At 38.7% G+C, this 19379-nt stretch overlaps 1 protein-coding gene across 1 annotated transcript in view; it reads right to left on the bottom strand.

Annotated features, from left to right (window-relative positions):
• Positions 1 to 236: 236 nt before the first annotated feature.
• The window catches only part of XK (X-linked Kx blood group antigen, Kell and VPS13A binding protein), a 55424-nt gene continuing 36281 nt past the window's right edge, over positions 237 to 19379 (bottom strand). Inside the window, exon 3 of the mRNA XM_075539568.1 lies at positions 237 to 1063. Within this exon, the coding sequence (XP_075395683.1) occupies positions 237 to 1063 (827 nt within the window). The remainder of the gene's footprint in view (positions 1064 to 19379) is intronic.

Genomic DNA, 19379 nt, shown 5'->3' with positions numbered 1-19379 from the left:
TTCCTTGTGAATTGTGGCACTGGGGCTACTTCCTCCAACACTTAGACGTTTTCTTGGCTTCACTTCAAGGTTTCCACACATTCTAAGAGCTCTGTAAAGGGGAGGCATTTACAGTCTCTCGGGACTTGAGAGGTAGCTTTCTGTTTTGTTATCTCTTCAGGGCTCAATACATGTATGAAGATCAGGGATCAACCCAGAAAACAAGGTATCTGTGCCCCAAGGAATTCCAGGTCCTATTAAACAGCATAGAACTCATTCGTGTTCAAGATATGACTGGGCATAGAACTGATTTTACTACTAGAAGGGGTCTCAATCCTGTCTTCAGATGCTGTTTGGTCTATATTTCCTTCTTTCTGGCAGACTTTATGATTCCTGCAGGCACAGAAAACATGCCTAACCCATGCCCGGAAGCCTTCAGAAACACTAGAGGAGAAGAGCCTTTTGCATGGGTGAAAAAACTGGTAGAACACAAGCATGAAGAGAATGGCTGTACAGTATGCAATGAGCAACTGTAGAATCAAGAGTGGTGCACACACATACATGTAGATGTCGGTCTTGTGAAGGTACCATATGAGAAGGAGGAAAGCGTTCTCAATGAATCTCAGCATGTAGTACACCAGTAACCGGTACCAATTTTGGGATTTGCTAATGAGGTCTGGGTTGTTGATTTTCAGTTGCACAGCTGACCAGCAGAACATGTTGATGCCGGCATATAGCAAGGTGAGGAAGCATAGCACAATGGTGGTGCCCACCCTAGTGAATGCTTTCTCGATGTTCTCAGGGAATGGAGAGCTGCTGCACCAGAAGAGGATCCAGGGGCACAAGAAGAAGCTCAAGAAGTTGAACAACACATCAACTACCACCCAAGTCTTCATTACTGAAGTAAAGAGGACCAGGACCACAACTCTAGTAGCAATCTCAAAGCTCCTCCAGAGAAAAATGCAGACATAGGCAAGAGGCTTCACTTTGACATCGTATTCATCGTACTGGATCTTGATGGCTAGAATGTTACAGCGCAAGGCTCCATACACAATGGACAACAAGGATAGAGTCATTAACAGGCCTGCAAAGAGAAGAAAAAGAACAAGTTCAAGTCTCACCTCCAATAATAATCCTACTGTGACAGATGGACTATTAGTTCTCTACTCATATTCCTTAGACCCTTCTGTTTCATATGCAATAGAGTGACTTCAGCAGTTCATATCTGCATCACTATATGCCTGAAGGATATTTCTAGAACTACAGAAAGCTGCTCTTCCCAGATGCAAGGAAATTTAAACCCATGTGAGAGCCCTTAATCAGTGATTGACAAAGTTGGAGTGTAACCACCCCTGACCTCTTACATGGAATAACTCTGAGACATGTGTTCCATACCATTTCCCAGTGTTTCTCAATATCAATAATATTTATGTGATAGATTAACTTCTAGGAGAGCTATTATTTCTATGTGATGACTGTCATAAGGAGTCCCTGGATGCTACAAATGGTTAAATGCCTGACTTTGATCCTAAAGGTTGGTAGGTCAAACCCACCGGAGGTGCCGAGGGAGTTATCCTTGGTGAACTACTTCCCGAAGGGCAGAGGCTTTAAATTCCTCTGGAGCAGTTCTGCTGTACATATATGGGTCATCAGAAGGTGGAATTGACTCTGTAGCAATTAACAAGAAAGTGGCCTTAGTAATATAATCTTTATTTTTCCATTTTCCTTTCCCTATCTCACTGTCCTTCTCTTAAGCAGTGACAATGCCAACACTTTCCAAAATAACTATAGGCACTCAAACCTGGTTTCCAGGTATGGTTCAGGAGCGACTCGAACGCAGACACCTTTCTGAGCAGATCTCAACCTGTCTGAATGTACAGAACCCTGCCCATGCTATGTCATGTTTCCCCTATTGGCTGAAAAGTTTCTGGGGAGCAAAGACCCCATCTGACACGCGTAATAGGTAAATTACCAGAAGGAACTCAAGATTACTCAGTGAGCTCCTCTCTATTTCCATATTTTTTGTTACTGATAGTCTAAATCTAGACTATTCACTTTCTTTACTCTTCTGTTATATTCTTATAAGCTGCAGTGAACTGTAGATATAGCAAACTTACTGTTACGGTCAATATGTTTGGCACTTAAAAAGAGGCTAATGCTTCAAGAAGTTCCATTCTGGCTACGTAATTCTTAAAATAATTTCTGGATAACAGGTTTTTCCAGTTTATAAGAAGTAGTAGTTTGAAAGGATGAGCTGTGGTCCATTTCTATTAGCAGGGCACCATGTTCAAGGCTACAACATTACTGGTATTTAATTCTATTATGTACAAAATGTAATCGCACAGACTATACGATTAAACAGAAATACCACTTACCACAGGCTGCCAAGAAATCAAAATGCTGGAGCAAGGAGGGAAGGGAAGCAGATTTTTTACTTGGGAACAAAAGCTTGGCTTATACCGGGAAAATTACAAGCTCTCTAAGTTCAGTGTTCTCAGATAAAAAATTGAGATGATAATATCATCCGTGTCCACTTCTTGAAATGCAACAGCAGTGTAATATTGCCCATGCAACATCGTCCCTGTAATGGTTTCTCTATGATTTTAAATGCATGCTGATAAAGTGAGTTTTCCATATTTAAGTTGTGAAACAAAGGGAACACATCCATGTCTTGTGGGAATAAAAATTCTGAAGGTTTGGTATTTGTTTGCATGAGATAAGATCAATTTTACTAAAAGCATCAAGTTTTTGATTGCTGATTTTAAATCTTGACATCTACTAATCAAATTTAAGATAAAAATGCCATCATGAATAGAACAAAAATGTATATATTCTAAGATATTAATTTAGCGAAACATTTTAAAGCAATACATATTAGAAATACATTTTGTATTGTCACAAATTTCCATATTCTTAAGGTACAGCATTGAGACCTTTTTTTAGCCTATATGTTCTCTCCACTATAAGAAAAATACTTTAAATTCTAAGCAGCAAGAATGGAAATATACAATTATAAATTCATGCACGTGTAATATTTAGATTGCTATTTTTATGGCATTTTAATTTCAAAGTACTTTCCGTTTAACAAAAATATGACTCAAATAAATTTTAAGCAATTAATTTTCTCTTATTATGTCAATTACATTCAAATGACATATTTTTTCTCTAACAAGAAAATTAGCCAATTACTTGTCCGATTGGTGCTTAGTAGCAATCAATCAGTGAGGACTTCTCGCAGAGAAATGATCATGAAAACATTACTTCAATCATTACTCACATTGTTGGGTGCTCAATGCATACCATTACAGATAGAAAGAGTGTCAGAAAAGCAGATATGCCTGGGAGATCAGACGCTGTTATAAAATTCTTATGATGTACATTTTTCCCTCTAGAATTCAACTGTTATATAATGAGTGGTTAGGGTGAAGTTCATGCAAATACTCACTTATTTAGATTTCCAAGGACAAAAGTTATCCGACACTTTTTCCTAACCTTATCTTCACTGAGGCAAAACCAAAGGGCAGTCCAACAAACTTGAGGGGCACTTAATAGAAGTTAACATTCACTAATATTTTCAGTTCCCAGGTGTCTGTGAGATGCTGATTTTATCTTTTATTAGAAGATAAGACATCACTTTAGGCAAAGTTTGAAGGTTCTGGCAATATTTCAAACCCTTGCCACACACTAAAAGTCTCCTCCCACATGATTCTGGCCAGATGAACTCCTTCCAAATGAATTCCCTTCTTACTTCACACAGAAAATAGTTATCATTAAGCACAAATTTGCTTATCTTCTGGCTTGACACCATAAACGTAATCTATGCAAAGTAAAACACTTGGATCCTAAGAATTCCTCTTAGGAAGGGAATTATAACAAAAGGGCTTCAAAATTCCATGGAAAAAGTCAATTATCCTTTAATTAAAGTTTCCCACAAATCTTTTGAAACATTAAAATTTTAAGACAGGGGGAATAATGTTTCTATTTTTTTGGAGAGGTATTTGGTCTATCCCCAAGATGGAAGATGGAAGAATGAGCTGAATCTCGGTCATTCTCAGATCTTTACTTTTGAGGTAATGTAAGGATCATCATGAATTCAACTACCATACTTTGAAGTCTGACTCCACATTCCCACTTCTCTGTCCTCATCACCAGCCAGCCCCACGTGCCCTCGTTCTCTTACTCTAGCCAGACACAGCTAGGTCAGACAGAGCTCAAAAGTTAAAAGGATATTGTTCATTAGATTTTTAAATAGGCAGGCACAAGCTTTAGGTTTGGGTAGTTCTCAGAACACCTTAACTTTCTGACCTGCTGACCACCAAGTTGCAGTTGTTTTCCTGCTTCCCTTTCAGGATGCCACCTGCAAGCTCGGGAGCCAGCAACAAGTCATTACTACTACCTGTGTGAGTTCAATAATTTATTCGAACAACTCACAAAACTCAGAGTGGACAGATTAATTATATTAAAAATGATAAAATGAAGAGACACATAGTATGAGGTCTAGAAAGGTTCACAACATAAAGTTTCTGTATCCCAGGAGATATAGTACCCTACAAAGGGCAAATGTTTTTTACCAAGTACAAAGCTCTCTGAGCCTCAGTGTTCTGGCATTTTATTGGCAGGTCCTGTATGGAAAGATAATTCATGCCTCCTGAGGCTAGTACATAGGAAACTCTTAGGTGAGTCTTGTCTGGTCTGGCCAGGCCCCACTTTCCAGCACAAATTCTTAAGTATGGTATGAAAGTCTCCAACCAGGCACCCTCGTTATCCCTGGGGTTATTTCTCCAGAGCCAAGGGCAAAAGACACCTTACTTAGAGTAACACCAGATATTTGATCCATACTTGTAAAGTGATTGAACTTGCAAGTGCTTCGGTGAAGTAGATTTTTTTTCATTTAAAAAAATTAGTTAATGACTTCAAGGGGGTCCCGAGGCATCTGACTGCAGTGGCAGAAGGAATCTAAAACAGTATGATTCTGGAATTTTAAGCAGATGTCAGAGAGCCAGTGATTCTTAACTCTTTTCTTCTAATTTCAAAACATCTTCCTCACTGTCTAAAGCCACGTTCTCTACCTGTAACATATTTCACCCCTTGCCTCCTTCTCAAGAATCTATCATCTTTCTCTTCTAAAACTTTGACTGCTCACTTTTTCCTTTTTCTTTTTGTTGAAGCCTTTGAATGTGCCCAAGTCTACTGCATCTAAAAAAAAACCATCCTTCAGAGGCATAAAAAGTACATAATTATTGAAGCAATGTGATGAATGCATGGAGGGTCACTATAATATCCTTTCAATATTCTCACATATTGGAAACATTCTAAAAGGAAGGAAAGGCAGAAGGGAGCAAATGAGGAAAGAGCCCTTCTTTTACTCTAGATATGCTTCTGTCTACTACTGGGCTCTCTTTGACAACTTTCAGGCAAATATCGTTCTCCTAATCATCAACTCCACGCAGTCGGAAGCCTGGCCTTGCTCCTAGACTGAATCTGTTCTCAGGGTTAAGCTGGCATTCCAATGTCCACATCGCACTCGTTCTTTTAGTTCTCTTTCCTGGCCCCTTTGCAACATTGGATGTTGTCCACACATACTCTCTGGAAATCCTTCCTACAGTAATGGCCATAGTAGTTTCTTTTAGACTTTCACTTTTTTGGTGGACCCTTCTCGGTCTCTTTTATGGGCATATCTTTCTCTCCCCAGACGAGTGCCATGGTTTTATTTTCTCCTTCTATATGGTTTTTGAAGTCCTGGTTACACTTTCTGCTAAGTGTTGAAGTGCTAACCATGAGAGAGCTCAGGCTATCTGCTCCCATAAAGTTTTACAGCCTTGGAAACCCTATACAGGGCCTCTTTGTGTCAGAATCAACTTGATGACAGTAGGTCTTCAGTATTCAGGGGACTACCATATTTCTTTTCCAATTGATCTGTAAGGAGACCTAGTGATGCAGTGGTTAAGCATTGGGTTTCTAACCATAAAGTCAGCAGTTTGAACCCTCAGGAGAAAGATAGGGCTTTCTATTCTTTTTTAAAAATTCAAATCATTTTACTTGGGGTTCTTTCAGATATTATAACAATCCATAAATCAATTATATAAAACAAACTTGTACATATGTTGCCATAATCATTTATAAAACATTACCTTTCTACTTGAGCCCTTATTATCAGCCCCTCTTTTTTTCTCTTCCCCACCCTCCCACCCTCGTGAACCCTTGAGATATATATATCATAGTCATATCTTACACTGTCTGCTGTATCCCTTCACCATGTTTCTATTATTCATCTTCCTCGAGGGGTGGTGATGGTGGTGGTTATACATCCATCATTGCTGTAAGTTTCCCCTTTTTTCCCTGCCCCAATCTCCCCTTACCTTTATGGTATCGCTATTTCCATTACTGTTTTTGAGGGGTTTATCTACCATGGCTTCCATGTGTTGAAAGCTCTTAACTATACCAGTGGACATACTCAGGTCTAATATGATTTGTGAGGTAGAACTGGGGTCATGATGGGGGTGGGAGAGGAGGATATATTAAAGAACCAGAGGAATGCTGTGTGTTTCATTGGCGCTAAACTGCACCCTGGCTGAACCATCCCTTCTGTGAGGGGATGTCCAATACGAAGTACAGTCTCAGAAACTCAGAGGAGCAGTTCTACTCTGCCCTATAGGGTCACTATGAGTCAGAATCAGCTCGAGAACAATGAGTTTAGATTTGTTTGTTTGTTTTGGATTCTTTTGGTTTACACAGCCTTAGATGTATTTTAAAAAAACCAAAGTTTATCTTGCCTTAGATATTTCTTACATTCCCTCTAGCAGTTCATGACACTGTCAGACCTAAATTATCCTATCTAGATATGTGTTAGCTAGGACTACTTTACCCTCATCTCTCACAACATCAAATAGATATGTAAGCCCAGGCTACTCAGTGTGACCCATGGACCAGCAACTTCAGCACGGAATTATTTCACCTCATGCCTACTAAATCAGAAGGTGTAGTTTAACGCACTGTCTATATGATTTATATGCCCATTAACATTTGAAAATCAGTACTATAAGTTACCCCTTCAATACCACTTCTGTTTCTGTCACTTGTTAACTCTCAAATTGCTCTTGTCACAAGGTCCTAGTTGATTTCCTTCCCTGCCATCAGACTTCTTTCTTTGCTTTGTCTGGAAAACCCTACTTGTTCTTCAAGTTTCAGTTAAAGTGTCACCTAATCATTGATGACTCACCTTAGTCTTTATTCCGTTGCATTCACTCTATTGTACAAGTTATTTCAAGTTGTCAAAAAAAAAGACTTAAAGATCCTTCTAAGTAGTTAACATACAAATAACCAAAGGTGCTAAGTGATAAGATAAAGGTATGCATGGATGGCTTTGAGGTGCCAATAAAGTTGTAGTTAATATTTCTTTTGAGAATGTAATTATCTACAAGTAGCTACTATAGCAGAGTTTTACCATCAACACCTTTTACAGTGCCTGGCACAAAGTGGGTAACTAAAATGTGTATTCAGTATGAATAAATGAAAAATGTATAAGCAATGAAATGTCCTTTTATTTTTAACGATGAATGAGGAACTTAAGCTTCCTCAAATATCCTACAGACATAAATGTAATGAACATTGTGAACTCCCATATCCCTTTATGAGAGGATGGCTTCTGGAGTTATCTGCTTCTTTTAAGTTCAGATACATCTGCCTCTATGTGCCTTTCTCAATTTAGATCTTGCACCTGTTTACACTATTACTTGAAAAGTTAGGAAAGGTCTTTGATATTTAAGTCTATACTCCAAAATGTTATTTTTAGAGTAATTCAAATGCCCTCAATGTAGGGAGCTGTAGGTCCATGAGAGTGACTAAGGAAGCTACCCGTGGCTGCAGAATCTAAAGCCCAACTAGGTGATGACACACATCTGGATTATCATGGTAATGCTGCATGTGCATAATTGGATCTCAGATCTATGTTCTTTCTAGATTCCTTGGCCTAGTCCCTAGAGTTCGCATTGGACATGTATTCAAAAATTCATTGCTCTGCTTGACTGAGGCCTCCAGGCCCTAGAAATTGGTCAGCAAACTGTTGATGAAGACATAAAGAATAAAAGAGACAGACCATCATCACCATTAGCTAGTAGCCAGATCACTCACCCACCCCTAGATTCCAAAAATTCCAAAAAGTCTGATTGTGGTTCTTAATTATGTTTCAAACTCATAATAAACTATCTGTTGTCTCACCTCTACTCATCCCCATGTTCTTGCATAATTCAAAGGTCAAATTTCATAGGGTAATTTAAGCATTTAAATTAATCTAAGCATTAAAAGAGTAGCCTTTTTAAAAATATTTTATTAGGGACTCATACAACTCTTATCACAATCCATACATATACATACATCAATTGTATAAAGCACATCTGTACATTCTTTGCCCTCATCATTTTCAAAGCATTTGCTCTCCACTTAAGCCCTTTGCATCAAGTCCTCTTTTTTCCCCTCCCTCCCCACTCTCCCCTCCCTCATGAGCCCTTGATAATTTATAAATTATTATTTTGTCATATCTTGCAAAAGAGTAGCCTTTTACAGAGTCATCAATGGGAATTTACCAAGGGAAAAAAATAGTACAATACTATCTTCTCACACTTTCTGAATTCCTTATAAATGAGGATATCAAAAAGCAAAACAGGAATTTCCATGGCTGGTAATGCCAAATTAGCTTGATCTGTAGCATCACTCCTGCCAAGAACAACTAGACACACATCTGTTTAAAGGCATCAGAGACCTATCATAGCAGTAAGAATTTGTGGGGATATGATCTCAGAGAGAAGAAAAGTTCCAAAAGAAAATCCTAAAATCTGACATTGCTTTTAAATTCAAGATATTTGCCCATAGGCAATCAGGTACAAAGGGACCAAAAAGTCGAACACAGCTTTCAGAATTCTCTCAAAAGTGGTACATCAAACCTCCTCACAAAACCCACTGCTATTGAGTCTATTCCCATCTACAGTAATCCTATACAGGGTTTCAAAGACTGTAAATCTTTATAGGGCCAGACAGCCTAGCTTTCTTCTGTGGAGCTGCTGGTGGGTTTGAACCACTGACTTTTTGGTTAGCAGTCCAATGTTTACCTGACAGCACCACCAGGGCTCCTTATGTTGGTAGGAGTGGGAATAAAAATTGATAATCAAAACTTCACCCAGAACCTCAAATTATCTAAGTTTTTTCTTATATATTTCTGACATAGAAATTCAACATAAAAAACCATACCACCAACAGCAGGAAAAAGAAGACTGATTACAATCCAAGAATAAAATTGATGCTAAAAACAGAGTCATGCAAGATACCGATATTAGGATTATCTAACATTGTATTAAAATAACTATAATTGATGCGTTTTTAACTAAATGACAAGATGGTGAATCAGCAGAGACTGAAAACTATTTAAAGTCTCATATAAAATTTTAGAATAAAAATGTAATGTTTTTGATTAGAAAACCTATCAGCTTACCAGCTGAAACTGACTCATGGTGATCCCATGAGTGTCCGAGAAGAGTTTTCAGTGGATGATTTTTTTTGTAAGTAGATCACTAGGCCTTTCTTCTGCTTGGATGGATATGAACCTACATCCTCTCAAGTTAGCAGTAGAAAATGTTAAATATTTGCATCACTGAGGGTCTCGGCTGCTATTAGCCACTCACTGTCAAGTCAGCCCTCATCTCAACCTCATGGTGACCCCATACATAATGGAACCAAATGTTTTCTGGTCCTACACTATCCCCATGATCAATTGTGGATCACGTGATTGTGATCTTTGGAAACAGATTTCCAGGCCTTTCTTCCTAGTTCATCTTAGTTTTAAAGCTCTACGGAAACCCGTTCAGCATCATAGCAACATGAAACCCTCCATTGATGGGGAGGTATGTGAAGTGTATTAGCTGGGAATTAAACCTGGGTCTTCTGCAGGGAAGATGAGAATCCTATCACTGAGTCGTTAATGCTCTCATAGGAAATCAACAGATGGGTTTACCAACAGATTAGACATATTTTAAATATCATTAATAAATTAGAAGGAAAATAGGAAAAAAGATAGAGAAGGAGAAGCCTAAGGGATTTATGGGAAATTGGAAATTAAAGGAGAAAATACAATAGGTCAGAAGAAATATTTGAAGAGATAAAGGCTGAGAGTTTTCCAAAACTGACAAAGACAAAGACGCAGATTCAAGACATGCCACAAGCCTTGCATAGGACAAAGAAAATCATCACGATGAAACTGCCAAACACCAAGGTGGCAAAGATAATCTTAAAAAGCAGTCACAAATGAAGAAGCACATTTTTAAAAGATTAACTTCAAACAGGTATCCCAAACAATGACAAGTGATGTCTCAACATAAATAAGAAAACAAAAGAAATGAGGGAAGACTTCAAAGTGGGGAAAAAGAATTACTACAATGAAATTTTATATCCAAAGAGAATTTCTCTGAAGGACATAGTAAAGTTCATGTTTTAAGTCCAAGGAAAATTGTCCTCCATGTGAGACCAAAAAAAGTGTGAAAGATGTCCAAAATTATAAACACATCTCAATTTTTAAGATTGACAAAATGATTTGAAAGAATATACATGCACACAAATATCAGAATTTCCACTGACCACATGAAAAGGCTTCCAATCTCATGAGTCTTTAGGGAATGTCAATTCAGACTACCAATAGCTACTACTACATCATGCAAAATGATTAAAAGTAAGAACAAAGTGTTGAGAAGGATGTGAAACAAGTGAAATGCTAATGCACTTCTGGTGAGGGTTTAAAATGGAACAACTGCTTTGAAAGTTTTCTACTAATGCTAAACATATGTGCAATTCCACTCCTGAGTGTATATGCATTGTATATACACACATGTTTGCACATACATATATGAACACACATACAGGTAAGACAAAAATTATCACTACAAAACCACCGGCCAGTGCGATCAAGAGGTGCCCAAGGGACCAGGTATAAGGCATCATGCAAAAAAAAAAAGATATAAGTGTGTGTATGTATGTGTATATATGTGTATATGTATATATGTATGTGTATATATGTATATATATATATCATATTAAATGAAGGGGGAAGTGCAGAGTGGAGAACCAAGGCCCAAGTGTCGACCAATGGAGATCCCCTCATAGAGGGGTTTAGGAGAGGAGATGGGTTAATTAGGATGTGAGGTAGTATCGATGAAGAACACAGCTTTCCCCCGGATCCTGGATGCTTCCTCCCCCCAACTACCATGATCCGAATTCTACCTTGCAGGGCTGGATAGGACAGAGGCTGTACACTGGTGCATATGAAGGTTGGAGGTACAGGGAATCCAGGGTGGATGATACCTTCAGGACCAAGGGTGTGAGGGACGATGCTGGGAGAGTGGAGGGTGAGTGGGTTGGAAAGGGGGAACTGATTACAAGGATCCACATGTGACCTCTTCCTTGGGAGAGGGACAGCAGAGAAGGGGGGAAGAGAGACTCCGGATAGGGCAAGATATGACAAAATAACGATGTATAAATTACCAAGGGCATATGAGGGAGGGGGGAAAGGGGAGGGAGGGGGGGGGAAAAAGAGGACCTGATGCAAGGGGCTTAAGTGGAGAGCAAATGCCTTGAGAATGATTGGGGCAGGGAATGTATGGATGTGCTTTATACAATTGATGTATGTATATGTATGGATTGTGGTAAGAGTTGTTTGAGTCCCTAATAAAATGTAAAAGAAGAAAAGAGAAAAAAATGATTAGGGCAAAGACTGTACAGATGTGCTTTATACAATTGATGTATGTATATGTATGAACTGTGAAAAGAATTGTATGAGCCTCAATAAATTGTTAAAATAAAAAAAATACACAGTTACCAACCAAAAGGCACAGAAATAAATACTTATTTAAATGAAAAAAAAACCTTTATTAAATAGAAATATCAAAATGTGAAGCTATTGTTTCTCTACATAGCCTTCATTTAGGTCTATACCATTGGTTCTCAACCTTCCTAATGCAGCGACCCTTTAATGAAGCTCTTCATGTTGCTGCTTCATAACTGCAATTTTGCTGTTATGAATCAGATGGCCCCTGAGAAAGGTTGTTAGACTCTCAAAGGGGTCGTGACCCATAGGTTGAGGACCGCTGGTCTCTACACTTCGGAAGACTGTGTTTCTCTCTCTCCCCCAAAGAATTCTGCTGAACTCTTCAGTTTACACTATGTTAACCTGCCAGTTTTTGCATCCTAGAAAGACTCACATTGTGTTTTTTTTTTTCAGTTTTCTTTGAGTCTTGGGAATAAAAAGGGTCAAAAGGAAAGATAAGGACTGCAGGATGAATGTGGTAAGGTTTCCAACAAAATTCTCATAGGACAGCCTTTGTTACTCTCAAAAAATGAGTGCGTTCATTATTATGATAGAAAAAAATATTTCTGGACACAACTTTCCTTGCCTTTGCCTCAAATGCATTCTTAGTTTTCTTAAAACGTTGTCCTAATAAGCCCCTGTGATCATCTTAAGTCTTTGAGAAAAATCTATCAAGATTACACCTTTGGTATGGCCAAAACATAGTTGCCAATAACCTTCTGAGCTAATTTCTCTGCCTTGAATGTAACTAGCCTAGCAGATCCTCTAGGAGAGTCCTGGTGGTATAGTGGTTATGCAGTGGGCTGCTAACCTCCAGGTCTCCAGGAGAAAGATGAAGCTCTCTACTCCCATAGAGAGTTAGTCTCAGAAACTCACAAGGGCAGTTCTACCCTGGCCTACAGGGTCACAATGAGTCAGCATTGACTCAATGGCAGGGAGTTTGGTTGGTTTAGGAGCTTCCCATTGGAAGCCACTGTTTTGAGTGGATCTTTTTTCTTTTTCTTTTAATGTGCCCTAAGGAGACTAACATAAGTGTATTACTGAGAGAACTTGTCTGCAGCCATTTGCTGATAGCAGAGACATGTTAAACATATCTGATTTATCATAAATCCATATTTGTATGAACTAAAACTCTATTAGATACTAATTTAGTTACGTGTGTGTGTGTGTGTGTGTGTGTGTGTGTGTGTGTGTGTGTGGGAGTGTGTAGAGAAAAGGGGATAGGAGAGGCTGCAAAACGTTTGCGGGAAATTCTATTATCTTTTCATTACATTTTTCACAAACTTTTTGAAGCCCCCTATTGTATGCCTTCATATACATACACATACACATAAAATGACATGTCAATCTTTTACAAAAGCACTGTTTTAATAGTCTCTATCCAGAAATAGTCTAAATACCAGTCAAGAATAGAATGGATCAATAATTTGTTTTATATTCATCCAGTGGAATAATACACAGCCATGATATGTATTTATATCATATATATTTAAATAATGCTATAATTCATAGCATAGACAAATCTAATAAATATAGTGTTAAGGAGAAACCAGACTTTTAAAACTGTATAGTGCAGACTGAATTTATATAAAAATATTAAAAATAGAGTCTGCTTTCCATTTACTGATGACCTTTTCAAAAGGAGAGTAGGAAAAGTGACTAAGAAGGGACAAAACTAGACTTCTGGGGTGCTGATATTCTTCTCTATCCTGACCTGGAGAGAGTACTTAATTATATTTACTTTTAAAAATATATTCATATTTACTCTTTAACTCTGTTTCCATTTCCTTAGATTCCAGGATTCACAAAACTTAACATAGACTAGGGGTTATCCCCCCAAAACAGACAAAAAAGCTCTGATGGGTGGAGCTTTTATAGTACATATTTTCCCTGCTAAGCGAGCATGGAGCAACTCGCTCTGAGGTAGTGCGCCCAGTGGTGTCACCAGGGGAGGTTCTTTCTGGTCACAGAAAATTTTTTCTTGAAAGCAGTTTGGCTGGAACCTCACTTTATAGTGATGGCCGATTTAAGAGAACAGCGTGTGGCTGTGAAATTTTGTTTCCTGCTCAATAAAAAAATGCTGCAGAAACTGTTATGATGTTGAACACAGCTTACAAAGATAGCACTATGGGACAAACTCCAATGTGTGAGTGGTTTTCTCATTTCTAAAAAGGTGAAGTGTCTACTGATGATAAAACTTGTTCTGGACATCCGTCAACTTCCAGAACAGACCAACATGTTGACCTGTAGTGCATTTGGGGTTCATTCCACCAGGTCAGACTGTTAATCAATCTTTCTATTTAGAGGTTCTGAAAAGATAGCATAACAGTATGCAACAAGAAAGGCCTGATTTGTGGCAGACAGGGGCCTGGGTTTGCCACAATGACAATGCACCTGATCACGCAGCCATATCAGTGCACCAGTTTTTGGCAAAAAAAACCCAGCATGCCTCTCTTGTTACTCGCACCTTACTCACTTGACCTCGCTCGGTGAGACATTTTTGTTTCCGCAAATGAAGAAGGACATAAAAGGGCAGCATTTTGAAGACACAGAAGACGTGAAGAAAAAAACAAGTGAGGTGCTGTCAGTCATCCAAACAGATGAATTCAAAAAATGTTTCCAAGAATGGAATCACAGTTTTGAAAAATGTATTAAGTGGAATGGAGAGTACTTTGAAAGTGATAAGTTTTTTTGGTAAAAAAAATTAAATACATACCTTTGAAAAAAATTTCCATTTGGGGGGGATACCTCCTAGTATTACCTAAGATATTGTCTTTCCTGGTAATTATGGCTAGTTGAGTATATATAACTGGTGCTTTTATTTCACTAGGTTTAAGGTTTTTTGACTCTCTTCATGTTTAAAACTAGTTCATAATTCATCAAGTTTCATAATCATGATGAGTAAACTTTTCTGCATGCATTTTACACATCAGGTTTTACAAACCTTAGGCAGCAAATGCTTTTCTTAATTTAAAATTTTAAGGCAAAATACTTACCTTTTAATTATTACTTTTTTCCAGAATTATTTTGCCTTCTCTGTCCTGGCAAAATGTTAAGTAAAAGTACACAGTATATTTGCATAACCCTACTTTGATCACCAGAGCAAAGCTGGTTCTACAGATATAAACAGCATGCCACTAATACTTTAACATACCAATTAATAATTTAATGACTAAGATATTACTGCTACCAAAAGCCTTGAACACTTGCCAATTTATCAGCCATTTAGCCAAAAATTGAAGGCATCTCCTTCAATACATATTTATATCTCGTTTAGTATGCAAAATTATCAGGATAAATATTATGGCTCATGATTCACAGCTCATATGATGTGGTTATTACTACCCACAGAGATTGTGAATGATTTTGCTATTTCTCTCCCCGATATATTTTAATTTCTTCCCTAAAGAAGCTGAACTAAGATCACTTCCAGCTGTAAAACCTCAACGGTTTCTTGGGCTCAAAAAAAGAGTATTGCACTCTTACTCTGTATCGTAAGAAACTTTCCAGGTACTGCTCAATTAATTTTAGTAACAATTCTATAAAATAAGTACCGTTATCATATCATACTCGTGCAAATGACAAGAAGATGTTAAAAGACTTCCCAGCAATCACTCAGCTAGTGGCAGGCTTGCTTTAGACTCTTTGTCTTAACCAGTAGACTCTTCTACCTATTCAACATAATTACGTTTTAATAGTAATGTGCTGTACTGGTAACTGAAATTTTGATCATTCAAACCTACCTACCTACCGACCTGGTCGGCAAGAGAAAGCTCTGTTTCCATGAAGAGGACAGCCAAGAAAGCCTGATAGTGGAGTTCTGCTTCTACTCTTACAAAGGGTCGCTGAGTTCAAATTGAATTGATAGCACCCAGGAAGAGCGACATTTCCCTAGCAGTCTCAGCTTCAGTGTTTCCTCTTTTATCAATGAAAGTCAAAAAGGGGGTCAGCTACACTCAATACTGCCTAGGGCCTCAAGGAGTCTGGGAAATCTCCCCAGTGTACTTTGTGGAGTTGCCTAATTCCTTACTTGATTTCACCAACCCCAATTTTATATCTACTCTTTATTATTTGACTATTCTATATGTAAAGACCTCCTGAAATCATGCTCCCCAGGCACCCTGGAGTGGGTGAGTCTCACTGTGTTAAGCCGGTTTCTGGGAATCTCCTCCCAAGTCAGAACCAATGATGAGAAAGAAGGAGGGCAGACCCCTCTATCTTTCCTAACAAGTTGTGCTCCTCCTTCCTTATCATCCTGCCTCAGATGGATTGAGGGGGCATCTGTGAGTTGAGTTAGGAAAAAGAAAACCTTTGCCCTTGATAGCCAGACTGAAGAGGTAAATACCTGGGAGCTGCGTGGGCCTCTCTTCAGGTTATCTAACAGCAAAATGGTAACGGTCACTCAAAACCCCAAGACAGAAGCTTTATTCTCCTGCAGAGTCGCAGCTAGGTTAAGACTTGGCCAAACCAAAAACCAAACTCACTGCCATCGAGTCACTGCTGATTCATAGCGACTTCCTGTGGGTTTCTGAGGCTGCAGTTGTTTACGGGAATAGAGAGACCAGCCTTTCTCCTGAGGAACTTCTGATGGTTTCCAACGGCTGACCATGTGAATCACAGCCCAACGTTTAACCACTACAGCTCCAGGGCTCCTTCTAAGGCCTGGATGCTCTTAAAATGCAATTGCCAATATAAAAGTGACTTCTGTGAATATTTAGCAGGCCAGTGGACCCTCCACTTCTCAAATGCTCTGACATTTCCTGCCTTCCCCAACACTCACACCACAGAGCTTCACACACATTTCCTGCACATGCTTTCCTCCACTCATGTGCTAACTCCCACAATCAGCTGCTCTCATCCCTTCCTTCTTTTCAAATGCATTGACATGTTCTTACTAATCAAATTTTACATGGGTCAAGTTGCAAGCAACATGATAACCCATTGAAAATCTCAGAATGCACTACCATTAAATGGATTCTGACTCATCGTGACCCTCTAGGACAGGGAAGAAATGTCCCTTTGGGTTTCCAAGACTGTAAATCTTCACAGAAGCAGAAAGCCCCATCTTTCTCTCACGAGTGATCAGGAGGTTGGACATGCTCACCTTGCAGTTCACAGGGCAATGCAGAATCCACTATGCCACCAAGGTTTCACCGAGGTAAGCCTGAAGAACTACAGAAGCAGCATTTCATGCTTCAGTGGACTGCCTTAAGCACACTCCCGTCAATACAATTGTGTATGGAGTTGAGGGAAAAGTGTGTCTTCTCACTGACTACCAAAAAGTAATTTCCATTAAATCGTGGCCACGCAATGAGAAATAAAAGGCGAGCCTACCACATTTTAAAGTCAATGTGAAAGCACTTGGCTGTATTATGAAAACATTTTTCCCTCAGTACATTTGGAGGAGGAACAGATAGAATCTCATTCTGAAGTTGTACAGGCTGCACATCGCCGCATGCATTGGCATATGTGGGTACTGATGCATGAGGGCTCAGATTGCTGTTTAAATTGGTGTAAACCAATTGTCATCCAGTCATCGCTGCCTCTGTGACCCCGTGTGAGTTCCTGAGACTGCTTACGGTGGTTTTGAACTGCCAACTGTGGGGACAGCAGCCCAAAGCATAACCATTACACCAATGGGGCTCCTTAGTGACCCTATGGTGTGGAGTAAAGCTTCCTCATAGAATGTCCAAGGCTGTAATCTTTATGGAAGCAGCCTGCCACACCTTTTCCTGAAGAGTAGATATCATCTAACAGTGACTTTAAAGAACACAGTAGAGCTGCTTCCTGTGTTTCTAGGCTGTGAATCTTTCTCCTAAAGAACAGCTGGTGAGTTTCCACCCACCACGCTTTCAATTAACAACCAAACACATAACCTACTGCACCTCCAGAGCGCCTTTAGATTATTACAGGTGTGTGTGTGTGTGTGTGTGTGTGTGTGTGTGTGTGTGTAAAAGGAGTCCTGGTGCCCTGCTGGCTTAGTGTTACATGATGGGATGTGATCTACAAGATCTGTAGTTTGAAACCACCTGCCATGCTGCAGGAGAAAGGATTTCCTACTTCCATACAGAGTTACAGTTTTGGAAACTCACAGGGGCAATTCTACTGTGTTCTACAGGGACGATATGAGTTGGCTTCGGCTCAGTGGCCGTGAGTTTGGTTTGGTGTTTTTGCTGGTATAGTGAGTTACAAATTGAACCCATCAGGCACCCCGTGGGAGAAAGAGGAGGCTTTGGGGTTACTAGGAATCAAAATGAACTCAATAGCAATGAGTTTGGTTTTGGTTTGGTGTATATGCATAAGAGAGAGCTTTTAAAAGTACTTGGAAAAATCCATTATGTTTTAACTGCATCTTCCACAAGCCCTTTGAAGCCTCCTCATACATATGAGTACACACACATCCCTTTTCTGTCCCTGAGTATAGCTTACAATGCTTGGTTTGGAGTGCAAAAAAATTGACTAAACAGAATTGTTCTTAGGAATTTTAGTAAAGAAAGAAAATCACCAGGCCTTCTAGTCAACTATCAAGTCACTTATCTCTTGGCTTTGAAATAAGCAAATAAATACACGTGGGTATAGATTTATGAGAGAAGAATGGGATTCAAACCACAGGTGTCTGACTTGGAGCAGAGGTTTGAGAAATGTTTGCATTGGAGCAATAACCCGAACCAATCTTAGGGTAAGACAAAAACAAACAACAGTGAAAGTCTTAGTAACTTGAAACTTTAAAAATAACCTCAAACATCAGCTAATCTCCATTTAGACAATCTGCCAATTAATCAATGCTCTACTTTTACATAAAAGAAGCCTATATTAAATTGATATTCCTGATCGAATACAAAGGAGCCCTACCTATTGGTTAGAATAAATATGGGGCTGCTAATGCAAAACCCACTCTGCAGGAGAAAGATGAGACTGTCTGCCCCTGTAAAGATTTACAGATTCCAAAACCCTATATAAGGTCTCTATGCTTGGAATCCACTCAATGATAGTGGGTGTGTTTCCTTGTTTTTTAAGAGAAAACAAATTCAAAAAAGTCTGAGAGTTGTTTTCTTTACTGATACTTTGCACCAAGTAGAATGTTGGGCATGTGATCAGCATTTAGTCAATATTTGCTGAACAAATAAATTGATAAGGATTCACTATTCTTTTAAAAAACGTGATTAGGGCAAAGAATGTACAGATGTGCTTTATACAATTGATGTATGTATATGTATGGATTGTGATAAGAGTTGTATGAGCCCCTAATAAAATGTTTAAAAAATTTTTTTAAAGAAAATAACACTACTCTATTGAAGTCAGTGTTATATATCTTCTTCTTTTACCAAACCACGTGCTACAAACATAGTCTGACAGGATTTGGATTCAAAGGCTATTTTAAATGTGTGAGACATCACCAAAGATGTGTGGAAAAATACCAAATTCAGTTTTTTAAAGAATTTTCAACAGTAAGGATGAAAAATACACAAGCAAAGTAGTATTTCTGGTTGATCCATGTTTAATCAGATAACCAAATGCTCTTTGGGGATTTTAATTCCCAAATTTCCATTCCCTT

Source organism: Tenrec ecaudatus, chromosome X (genome assembly GCF_050624435.1).
Source record: "Tenrec ecaudatus isolate mTenEca1 chromosome X, mTenEca1.hap1, whole genome shotgun sequence".
In the NCBI taxonomy this organism is placed as follows: Eukaryota; Metazoa; Chordata; class Mammalia; order Afrosoricida; family Tenrecidae; genus Tenrec; species Tenrec ecaudatus.
Note: the sequence above shows the minus strand (reverse complement) of the source record. Positions and strands in the feature narration are given on the sequence as shown.